At 44.7% G+C, this 12,937-nt stretch overlaps 1 protein-coding gene across 2 annotated transcripts in view; it reads right to left on the minus strand.

The window, feature by feature from the left end:
• Positions 1-12,937, minus strand: part of LOC129708449 (alpha-1,6-mannosylglycoprotein 6-beta-N-acetylglucosaminyltransferase B-like) — a 656,277-nt gene that overhangs the window by 76,856 nt on the left and 566,484 nt on the right. For both annotated transcript variants that reach the window (XM_055654227.1, XM_055654226.1), the window contains exon 12: positions 3,913-4,068. In XM_055654227.1, the coding sequence (XP_055510202.1) occupies positions 3,913-4,068 (156 nt within the window). The remainder of the gene's footprint in view (positions 1-3,912; positions 4,069-12,937) is intronic.

The raw sequence follows: 12,937 nt of genomic DNA on the forward strand, positions 1-12,937 counted from the left end.
TCAGGAATTTGCATATTCTCCCTGTGACCGCACTGGTTTCCTCCGATTCTCCCTCACATCCAAAAGACAGTTGGGCTTGTAAGTTAATTGGCATCTGTAAAATGCCCCTGGTGCATAGGGAGTAGACGAAAAAATGAGATAACATAGAACTAGTGTTAATGGGTGAGCAATAGTCAATGTGTACTTGGTGAGCCCATTGGTCAGTTTTCATGGTGAATCACATTCTCCAAGCCGAACATGAACCAAGTTAAACTAATCTTCTCCGCCTACATGTGATCCATGCCCCTCCATTCCCTGCACTTCCATGTGCCCATCTAAAAGCCTGTTAAATGCCACTATCATATCTGCCTCCACCACCACCATTGGCTACATGTTCCTGGCCCCCGCCATCTTGATAAATACAAAAAATGGCTTTGTTAAAACTATGCAACTCTTAAAACAGGGGACTGTAATATTGTACAAAAGCAAAGGGAAAAAAATATTTCTGCTTTAAAAATAAATTCAAATGGTGTGTTAAGAACTAGACCAATCCTTTAATGGATACACAGCACAGAGGTATCACACCATAGTGAGAAATGGAGTTATGCCGATAAGATTCTTCACATCTGCTTTTCTATAATTGAAACCTCTGGGCAAATTTTCATAATAATTTAAACTGGCATGCGCTATAGCGAAGTGAAGCATGGGCTGTGAGCAAATATAAAGGATTAAAAAAATACAGGGTACCTAACCATACTGAAATGGACAAAAAAGAATTTTCACAGAAAGGAGACTGGGAATATGAAAGGATTAGACTAATGGCTTTAGGTTTCCAGCTATTTACTTCTGAGTAATGTGGACCAAAAGAGAGCTGATAAGAGATCGAGAAATGATTAAAGACATGAAAAACATCTATTTTGATAGATTATTCCTATTCAGCATGCTTTTGAGGATGCGGGGAACATGAATACAAACTATTGAAGATTAGACACACACTGAATGTTAGGCTGATCTTTATCAGTGCATTTGTGAGCATTTGCCATATTGTGGTGGTGGCTTTTAAATTCAAAAATAAATGTTATTCTGTGCTGTCTGACTTAATGGCATTCAATAGTGTCATACTCAGTAGTGTACGAACTTTACGGAAAAAACCCTTGCCTCTCATGTGGAGTGATATCCCTTCCCTTGTTTGAGTCTGCCCACTGGACTCTGCCCCTTAATATCCAGCAGCGGAAGTACCCTAGTGGTCCTCCATCACAGTCCCTTGGTGTTAGCTGCACCGAGCTTCAGCGAGTCCCTCAGCTTGGTAATGTTATGAATCCTTGCAGTCTTTTAGAACAAGCTGGATCACTTCTAACAGGAACAAAGGACACATTACATATATGCAGGGCCGGATTTAGATGAAGAAAGGCCCTAAGCTATTTCACTTGTGAGACCTCCTACCCCACCCCCCCTCCCAATCCCCCACCCCCACGACTAGAGGACCATGACTACCCAACAGTGACAGTGTGACACTTTTAGATCCTGCTGTCTGTTGTCATTAAACAGTTGGTTTTAAAATACATATTGGACTCACAGCGGAGCGAGCGATGCCTTACCTGGATCGCCATTTGAAGCTCTGGGTGTTGGGCCCGGAGGAAGGCAAGGTGAGTGGAGCTGTGGTTTGAGAGCTCCCAGCCTGGTGGAGGGGTGGTGGGTGATCAGGGGGTAGGGGGGTATGAGGACTGTAGTGTGGGTGGGGAAGAGCTGGGGTCACATGGTTTGAGGGGAATGGGGAAGACCCAGTGGAAGTCCAAGCCGCTGAGATTACCAGGGTTAGGGGGACTAGCACTAGGACCTAGCGCAGTCAAACCCGGGGTAGTGGGAATCTGCAGCATGGAAACTTCAGGCCCGGTGCTGAGTCCAGGCTGCAGGTAAGGCGACGGCTGCGGGCTGCTGGAGGGCGGTGGAGTGGCCAGGGTCAGCGGGCAAAGAGTAGGAGGTCCCAGTGGGCGGATGGTCGGTGTGGCTGCGAGGTGAGTAGGCCCCCCTAGATCTCGAGGCCCTAAGCTTAAGCTTGCCTAGCTTATACGTAAATCCGGCCTTGCATTTATGGTCAGTGCCATGTGATCTCCTTGATCCCGTTTGATCAAGTGAAGTGATTATTTTCGGAATCTTTTCCATTTTATATTTATTTATGTTAATTTAAACATAAATTAAATGTATTTTTGTTCATTTATCTCTTTTCTTGCGGAAATGAGAAGAATGATACATTGTACCATGCCTCACGTTTCTGTGCAAGTTACAAACATTGCCACAAATATAATCAGCCTGAAGAAAGATCCCGACCCGAAATATCACCTGTCCGTTCCCTGCACAGTTGCTGCGTGACTCGCTGAGTTTCTCCAGCATTTTGAGTTTTGTTCATTAAAAATAATACTGCTTTCAAATTATATCTTAAAACTCTGTGAAAAATTCAGTTCTATGTAATTAGTGCTCGGTGCACTGAGGATGTTTGTTAGAGCTCGCTGTGTGGGAATTGGCTGCCATGCTTCTTTTAGTTTGAATGGTGACTACAATCAAAAAACACTCTATTGATTTGTCCCTGGCCCAGAGACATTTAACACAATTGGTAGCTGCAAGGGTGAAATGAAAGTGTTCATCTGGCAAAGACACAGAGGCGCAGCTGGTAGAGCCACTACCACACAGCGCTTGAGACCCAGGTTCGATCCTGACCTTGGGCACTCTCTGTGAGGAGTTTGCACGTTTTCTCTGTGACCACGTGGGTTTCCTCTGGGTGCTCCGGTTTCCCCATACATCCCAAAGATGTGCAGGTTTGTAGGTTAATTGGCTTCTATAAAATTGCCCCTAATGTGTAGGCAGTGAATAACATAAAACGAATGTTGATGGGTGATCGATAGTCGGCGTGGATTCTGTGGGCCGAAGAGGTTGTTTCCATGCTGTATCTCTAAACTAAGCCAAACATTAGCACAATTGGTAGTTCTAGCGATGAAATGGAAGTGTCCACTTGCTAAAGATATTAAACATTCTGCCAAAATAAAGGTCATCTGCATTTGTCTTAAATTGGTCCCAGGTTGTGATCTTTGCTGGAATATCTAACATCCTTTGGTCATTGCCAATTGCATGTTGGACTATATTGCTTGCTGAATCATTTCAGAAAGTTGTTAAAAATGAACAACATCAGTAACCTGTTAATCAGACCCAGTATCGCTGGCAGATTTGCTTTCAGTTAGATCAGTTAGGTTTTAATGACATTCTTTAGTTAATGCAAGGGATCCATGCATTTGGATAAATAGTCTCGGCCTCAGTATGCAGTTCGATTTGTTCCCTTTCCACACTGTTCCCTTTTCTCGTGTTATATTGGAGCTAAAGCACTTTGTAAAGAATAAACTTTCATGGATTACTACAGAAAGAAATTGTGTCCCATTTGAGAACATAAATGACTACAATCAAACTTCAGTGATGCTGCCTGACCCACTAAGTTACCCCAGCACTGTGTTCAATTGTAACAAACTGTTCTGATTTTATCTTCAGGACCAAAGAACAGTTACATTTTAGATCCAACATTCGAATGCTAGATTATCTTTAAGCAGCTAATTTAAACCATATTTCACAACTTCTAAATAGGGGATGGTTTTTGAAGATTAATCCAATTACAGTCTCCTCACTAAAACCAAACTTCCTCAAAAATGTCACAAATTATTATTTAAAAAAACCCTTCTAACTTCACTCTCTTAATGCTTGAGAATTCATAATTAGATAACACATACTCGTGGCAAGAGGAATGGGAATGCAATCTGAATGCACCAAGTAAACTAATTGCATATTTGAATCTATGTGAATTAAGATGTTATCAGAAAAAATGCAATTATGCAGTGATAGAAATAAGATGCAGAGAAAGGAGATTTATAAACAGTTGTTACTGGTAAATACCTTTGCTTTTCTTAGAAGTCTCTGCAGCTCATGTTGAGGCAGCAGTCCATGGTTTTTGACAAACACAGGCATCTCAGGTGGCCAGTGCGTCTCATAGTAAACTGTTCCATGGATCTCCATGTATCGGCTAATGACTTCCAGATACTTTGCCTTTCCCTAAAAGGCCAAAAATAATAGATCAATAGACATATCTAAACAAATGATCTTAGACAGAGTAAAGTACGTTTTACATTGAGCAGACGCGAGCAGTTTTTGCATTGTTTGCATAACCTAGTTTATGGAACTACTGATCAGAAGCCTGTTAACAGAGGTGGAGAAGCTGTTTCTGAGTCTGGTGGTCTGCATCTTCTGCCCAACGGAAGAAGGGAGAAGGAGGAATGACTCGAGTGGGACAGGTCTCATTATGTTGGCTGTTTTTCTGAGGCATCGTTAAGCACAGATGGGGTTTAGTTTAGTTGAGAGATACAGTGGAAACATAGAAACATAGAAATTAGGTGCAGGAGTAGGCCATTCAGCCCTTCGAGCCTGCACCGCCATTCAATATGATCATGGCTGATCATCCAACTCAGTATCCTGTACCTGCCTTCTACCCATACCCCCTGATCCCTTTAGCCACAAGGGCCACATCTAACTACCTCTTAAATATAGCCAACGAACTGGCCTCAACTACCTTCTGTGGCAGAGAATTCCAGAGATTCACCACTCTCTGTGTGAAAAATGTTTTCCTCATCTCAGTTCTAAAAGATTTCCCCCTTATCCTTAAACTGTGACCCCTTGTTCTGGACTTCCCCAACATCGGAAACAATCTTCCTGCATCTAGCCTGTCCAACCCCTTAAGAATTTTGTAAGTTTCTATAAGATCCCCCCTCAATCTTCTAAATTCTAGCGAGTACAAGTCGAGTCTATCCAGTCTTTCTTCATATGAAAGTCTTGACATCCCAGGAATCAGTCTGGTGAACCTTCTCTGTACTCCCTCTATGGCAAGAATGTCTTTCCTCAGATTAGGAGACCAAATCTGTACGCAATACTCCAGGTGTGGTCTCACCAAGACCCTGTACAACTGCAGTAGAAACCTCTCTGCTCCTATACTCAAATCCTTTTGCTATGAATGCTAACATACCATTCGCTTTCTTCACTGCCTGCTGCACCTGCATGCCTACTTTCAATGACTGGTGTACCATGACACCCAGGTCTCGTTTCATCTCCCCCTTTCCTAATCGGCCACCATTCAGATAATAATCTACTTTCCTGTTTTTGTCACCAAAGTGGATAACCTCACATTTATCCACATTATACTGCATCTGCCATGCATTTGCCACTCACCCAGCCTATCCAAGTCACCTTGCAGCCTCCTAGCATCCTCCTCACAGCTAACACTGTCCCCCAGCTTCGTGTCATCCGCAAACCTGGAGAAACAGGCCCTTCGGCCCAGTGAGTCCTCGCCGATCAATGATCACCCAAACACAAATTCTAACATACACACTAGCGACAATTTTACAGAAGCCAATTAACCTACAAACCGGCATGTGTTTGATGTGTTGGTGGAAACACCACCCAGAGAAACCCCACGCGGTCACAGGGAGAATGTGCAAACTCCGTTCAGACAGCACCTAGAGTCAAAATCAAACCTGAGTCTCTGGCGCTGTAAGGCAGCAGCTCTACTGCAACACTGTGGCTCACTCAATGTGGTAATAATGGGGAATCTGGTCTGTGTGGTGGACTGCTCCGCATCTAACTTTCTTGCAGACTTGGGCAGACAGTTCATAAACCAAGATTATCTTATTTTTTTAACTATCAATTAGAGACAATTGAAAAAATCTTTAACAGAACAATCGGGTAGGGTAGTCTGGGTTGCTCAAATGTCCCGTGTTGGAGGAATTCGACATTTGGAGGATGAGCCTGAAGGAATGTCCTGACCCAAAATGTCACCTGTCCAAAGATGCTGCCTGACCCATTGAGTTGTCCCAGCATTCTGTGCTCTACACAAGATTCCGGCATCTGCAGGTCCTTGTGTCATAAGGTCATAAGTGATAGGAGCAGAATTAGGCCATTTGGCCCATCAAGTCTATTCTGCCATTCAATCAAGGCTGATCTATCTCTCCCTTCTAACCTCATTCTCCTGCCTTCTCACCATAACCTCTGACACCCATAATTATCAAGAATTTGTCTATCTCTGCCTAAAAAATATCCACTGACTTGACCTCCACAGCCTTCTGTGGCAAAGAATTCCACAGATTCACACTATCTGACTAACTAAATTCTTCATAATCTCCTTCCTGAAATAATGTCCTTTAATTTTGACCTCTTGTCCTAAACTCTCCTCCTAATGGACACATCCTCTCCACATCTGCTCTATCCAAGCCTTTCACTATTCTGTCCATCTCAATGAGGTCCCCACTCATTCTTCTAAACTCCAGCGAGTACAAATCCAATGCCGTTAAATGCTCATCATATGTTAATCCACTAATTCCTGGGGTCATTCATGTAAACCTCCTCTGGACCCTCCTAGCCTGCACATCCTTCCTCAGATATGGTGCACAAAATTGCTCCTAATATTCCAAATGTGGCCTGACCAGAGCCTCAGCATTACGTCCTTGTTTGTGTATTCCAGTCCACTCTAAATAAATGCTAGCATTGCATTTGCTTTATTTACTACCAATTTGATTTGCAAATGAACATTTTGGGGTATACTGTACCAACACTCCCCTTTGAACCTCTGATTTCTGGATTCTCTCTCCATTTAGAATATAGTCTACACCTTTATTCCTACTACCAAAATGCATGACTCCACATTTTGCTACACATTATTCCATCTGCCACTTCTCTACCCACTTTCCCAACCTGTCGTCATTCTGCAGAGTTCATACTTTCTCTACAATACATATTTTCATTGGTGCTGTTTTCGTATAATCCGCAAACACGGCCACAAAGCCTTCAATCCCCTCATCCAAATCTTAACGTCTTAAGTGTAGATATCTCAATGATATCTATCATTGTGGGGATGGAGGAGATGGTGGAGCCAGGAAGAGGCAAGACAATGTTGGGTGGAGCCAGGAAGAGGCTTTGATTATGGGGGTACTTAATCAGAGTTTATGCCTGAGTCACTAACAGGTCAGCGATGTATGAGATGATTTCAAGGTAATGGAAACTAATAATGTGGGGCAGCTTGGAATAATGAAGTTTATGAAGATAACCGGATCGTAAATGTGGGGGTCAATGAACTGAGACAAGTGCAGAAATTGTCGGCAGAGGCACGTTGAGCTGAAGGAGTTGCAAATAGTGACTCCAATTAACGACACAACACTCAGATGCAGCTGCTCTGAACATGGAGAAATAATGATGCAAGTCAACTTCGATTTGGTTATGGGGGGGAGGGCTTCAATGGGGGATGCAAAAAATGTGGGTGGGGTAGGAATAAGTGGGCCTGGTGGGGGTGGGGGGCGGGGGTTGATAGGGGGTTGCTGAAGTGGTTATCTAAAGTTAGAGTGATTGACAGTTTGAACCATTGGGCAAATAGCTAAAACCAAGTGGAAGATGGGGAGAACTAGCTGCAAGTCAACTGCAGCACAGGGCCTCTTCAATGGGGGCAAAAAAAGCAGGCCCAGGACATGTGCGGGGGTGTGGGGGGGGGGAGTAAAATGGTTAGTTATCTAAAATTACCAAGAGATCCAGTAGGGTATGGCAGACCAAGTGTTTGGTGGACCTATGCTTGGTCTTGCTGGTTTACAGGAGGGTACATGGGGAACACTGGATGCCATAGAGGAGGTTAGAGGAGGTGTATGTGAACCTCTATCTCACCTGGAAAGACTGCTAGGGTCCCTGGATGGAGATGAGGGAAGAGGTAAAGGGACAGATGTTACATCTCTTGTAGTTGCAGGGGAAAGTATCTGAGGAGGAGGTGGTTTGGGTGGGAAGGGATGTTGTCAGTTGAACAAGGGTGTTGTTAGTTGATTTGTCACTCTGGAAGTAGGCAATATTAACAATATTAAGTGTTGGAGGAATTGAATGGATCAGGAAGCTTCTGTGGAGGGAATGGATAGGCAAAAACTCCAGGGGTAAAAGGGTGTTGGAGATGGTTGGTAGCTTGAAAAGATGAGAGGAATCAAGGATTTTTTTAGAGTGTAACGAGAGAACATTAAAAGGTAAAAGGTCAGTACCCATGGAAGAAAAACTTTAACAAAATCAGTCAATGAGGTTACTGGAAAAGTATAAAGTAAATGGGCCAAACCAAACAAAATAGAATGCATTTGAGATCAAGAACTAAAGTAGTGGACATTTACAATACAATACGATACGATACGATACGATGGCCCTTTATTGTCAGACGAGGTCTGAAATTTGTTTTTGCATACAGCCATACAGTAAAGTAAAGAACACAACACACAATAGAGTCCAACATAAAACATCCCCACACTTCAGAATCGAAAGGTTTCCCACTGTGAGGGAAGGCACCAAAGTCAGTCATCTTCTTCTGATGTTCCTGATGTTCACCTGTGGTCGGGGCCTGCGGAGCCCTCCGCAGTCGCTGCTATGGGTGGCTCGCCGCTCAGGCCCGCTCGCTGGGATGTTGGAACTCCGACGTCGGGACTGGAGGACATCCCCAACGGCTTGGACCTCCGAATTGGCCGCTTCCCACCGGAGTCCGCGGCTCCCAACGTCCCCAGGCCGTGCTGGGCAGAGTTTCACGCTGGCGGCCCTCGGCAAAGGGCCCCAGGGACTCCGCGATGTTGAGGTCAGCGCCACCTGCGTTGGGATTTCCACGAACCGCAGCTCTGCGATGTTGGAGCAGCGGGCCCAACGCTCAGGAGCTCCAAACGGCGATCCAGGAAGGTATCGCCCGCTCCATGGTGAATCCAGTGCCGCATAGCCGCTGCCGAAGCTCTGGTCCGGTCCCTGGTCTCTGGTACGAAAGGCCACTCCGATCCAGTTGGTACGCCGCGAGGGGGGGGGGGGGGGGGTGAGGACGTGACTCGTGGAAATAGTTGCATCCTCGCCAGGAAGTGACTGGGAAACGGTTCCCCCCTTACCCTACCCCCCTCCCCCACATAGATAGACAAACTAAATAATCCCCAAAACAAACTGTTCAGCCAAACTAAAATAAAAAATAAAGAGAGGAAAAAACAGACAGGCTGCAGGCAGGCCTGCTAGCAGTGCAGCTCCCCCTTCTGTTAGTGTAAGTAACTTTTGGGGTGTAAGTTTGAAACTTATTGAGATTTCTATTATGAAAAGTTGCTAAGGAATACAGAATGGTGGCAAGTAAATGGAGATAAGATGCAGACACATATGAATAAAAGAACAGGTTGAAAAATCTCAGTGAACTATTATCATGTTTTCGTACCCTTAAGCTGAAAGGCTTACCTTGAATCTGAAAATAGCTTAGCCAGATTTATTATGGCATACTAGTTTTTTCCTTTATTAAATTCTGATGGAATCATATTAAGCCAAACAGGAGATCAATCATGCTTTAGACACAAATGTTTAAGCCTGCTGAGTTATAATGAGAAAATCTGAATATCATCTCTATGTAGTCGTGTGCAGAATCAATTATAAATAAATGGAACAATTAATTTTATTGATTAGGTAACCAGATTATCATCACATAAATGGGAGAATTTAATTTGTAGTTTAAAGCAAACTATTGTACTTGGCACCAAGTTTCAGGAAAGAGATCTATTTCACATGATGCCTTGTCTGAACCCATTTTTTTTTCCACTAATTGGATTTTTACTTGATTGGATTTTTACTTAGCACTTTCTACACTGCAAAACAGAAGCAGTCTCTCTAATACTACTTCCTTTTCTCAAGTACAGATATAATCACGTAATGTACTTTTACTAGCCTTCCAGATTATCTGAAAGTGTGTGATGACACAGTGGTGCAGCAGTAGAGTTGCTGCCTTACAGCGTCGGAGACCTAGGTTCGATCCTGACTGCGGGTGCTGCTTGTACAGAGTTTGTACGTTCTCCCTGAGACTGCGTGGGTTTCCTTCGGCTTCTCCAGTTTCCCCCCACACTCCAAAGTCATACAAGTTTGTAGGCTAATTGGCTTCTGTAAATTGTCCCAAGTTTGTAGGGTAGAGCTAGCACGTGGGTGATCATTGGTCAGCGTGGTCAAAATGGGCCGAAGGCCTGCTTCCAAGCTGTATCTCCACACTAAACTAAACTAAACTCAGCATGAATAAAATAGAATTAGGGAAGGGATACACAATGATCTGAATCTTATTGGGAAATGCCAGCAACCCGATGGTGAATTATACACATTTACCTTCACGAGTGTCACAACGTTTTGGACCACACGTATATCCATATCGTAGATTGAAACTTGTTGAGAGATTCCATCTATGAATCTATCGACAACCTCCATTGTGAGGGGAAGGAGCACTAACTTCCTCCGTTCCCCTAACATACAATGGAGAATTCTCTCTCAGATCCTATGCTGGGTGGGCACATCCATTCCCTTTAAGAGATATTCTACAGCTGTGAGGCAAAAAAATGTATGAGGAATTACATTGTTTTATATTATCCACAGAGGGCGAGGGGGTGGGGGGGCGGGGTTGAAGGAACGAGCTGTCAGAGGAGGTGGTTGAGGCTGGTTCAGGTCCACCATCGATTTTCCGGCAACTGGTGATCCGGCACATGCTTTAATCCGGTTACGTTTATGAGAGTGCACTTGAAATCACCCCCAAAATCCCCCCTAAAATGTAGAGCCTAGTCCGGGTGATGTGGCCGATCTCAACCTCATCAGGACGTCTGCGCGGATCGATGGGTTAAATATGCCCCCTGCGGCCGGGACTCTGAAACACCATCACAGCCAGAGCCGGCAGATCTGTTATCATAGCGGCTAACTTTGAGGGGCCGGTATCTTGGCCTCCCAAGGCTGTGACCTCTGTTGGTCTGGCATAAAAGAAAATATAGCAAGACTGTGTCATCAAAGGCATTGGAAAATGGTAGAAGGACTCGCACTGTAACAACTTTTAAAAGACATTTGGACAGCTACAATTTTCTAGAATTCTATTTAAGAGTACGTTATGTAATTATATATGTACTTGAGGAATGCAAATAGAATTAAAGAGACTGTTTATGTCTCATAATGTAGGGAATGTTAAAAAGTACTGTTTAAAATCCAAGTACTGTGAAAAGAAATGTGTACAAGGACAGAGTTTTATGTGAAATAGATCATTTCCCTAGAACATGGTGCCAAATGCAATAGTTCGTTAAAAATTACTAATTAAATTTAGCCATTTATGTTTTAATAATCAGAGAGCCCGATCAATAAAATGTAATGGTTCCATTTCTTTATAATTGCATCTGCACATGAGCACATAAAGGTGAGATTCAGATTTTCTCATTAGAACTCAGTTAGTCTGCTTAAAAATGTATGTCTAAAGCTGGGTTTCTTGGTAAAATCATCCATAAATCTGGCCTCTCCCTGGACAACATTCCTAGCATCCTTGTGTTCCTGAAGTAGAAGCATCTCCGCTGGCTTGGACATGTACAGAGGATGAAAAATGGACGCATCCCGAAAGATGTGTTATACAGGGCGGTTGCCAGTGCATGGAAGCCAAGAGGAACTAATGAGCCTGTCCCACTTAGGCAACTTTTTAGGTGACTGCAGGAGACTATGCAGTCGCCACATGGTTGGCACATGTTGGCGGGTAGTTGCCGGGGAGTCGGCTTCATGATCGTGAGGAGTTCCCGCATTCTGGGAACTAGTCACGTCCGCATTATGGTCGCCGCGAATCTTTCAACATGTTGGAAAATTAGCGGCGAGATTAGAATGAAGCCGCCATGGAGAGTAGCGAGAATTCTCGTGCCGTAGGTGGGTCGCCAGGAGGTCGTAGGTTCTTGTAGGTTGTAGCCGGTGCTCATTTCAATGGCTCATTGGGGGAAAACAAACATAAGCAGTAATTTTCGGAACCAAGGATAACCGACCGGTAATGTTAAATGTCCGCCTAACTTCACAGCCGTGTATCTCTGGCTTCTTAAAACTTGTCTCCACTCCTTCTCCGTCCTTCTTCCCCCCCTCTCCACCCCTCTCCCCCCTCTTCCCCCTCTTCCCCCCCCACCCCCCCCCCCCCCTCCTCTTTTAAAGGACTTACCGTACACTGTGCTTTAGTCATGTTAATTACAGCGCCAACCTTCCTGTTCATCGTGGTGTGTGTCTGTATCACCTTGGCTTCGCACTGTGTGGATTTCAGACAACGCTCCCCCCTGCTTGCCCTGCCCACCGCCTGCAATGTGTTTGTGTGTACGTGTTCCACTCTGACAGTCGCTGGATTTTTCAGGCAACTACTGGCAACTTGACAGTCGCCGGCAGTCACCTGAAAAATCGCTTAAGTGGGACAGGCCCATCAAGCGTTGCTACAAGGGTACGATTAAAAGATATAACACATTTTGACATTGGCACTGACAACTGGGAAGAGGCTGCTGAGGACTGGGGGAGGTGGAGAAAGGAACTCCAGGCGGGTATGAAGCTCCATGGCAGCATGTGCTTCAAGCCCCTGGAGGCCAGGCAGCAATGACACAAAATGGTCAATGGTAATAGCAACACACTCCTCAATCCAACAGCCAGAGACAGCTTCACCTGTGGAAGCTGTGGGAGGATCTGCCTGTCAAGGATAACCCTGGTCAGCTCAAGTATGAAATGCAACCACAGATGAAACGTTCTCCTCTCCAAGCAGGCCAACGTTAAAGCCACACCATCATCTCTCGTAGATGGACAGATGCCAACAACAAGAAGGTCGGCTGTGTAGATAGGAAAGGTTTATAGGGATATGGGCCAAATGAGAGCAGGTGGGACTAGCATAGATTGGACATCTTGGACATCAGTGTGCGCAGGTTAGGCCAAAGGGCCCGTATCCGAACTGTATGACTCTTTAGTTGGCCCCCCTTGGTCATGACTGACCATGGGTGATGCATCCTGGTCGATGCAAGCCTGGGCGTTGTCATATGGAGGACAGGCTGTTGCCCATGCCGCACGTCCCCCCTCTCCACGTCGCTGATCGATCCAAACGAACAGCAGGGCC

This window comes from Leucoraja erinacea, chromosome 23 (genome assembly GCF_028641065.1).
Source record: "Leucoraja erinacea ecotype New England chromosome 23, Leri_hhj_1, whole genome shotgun sequence".
NCBI classification, from domain to species: domain Eukaryota; kingdom Metazoa; phylum Chordata; class Chondrichthyes; order Rajiformes; family Rajidae; genus Leucoraja; species Leucoraja erinaceus.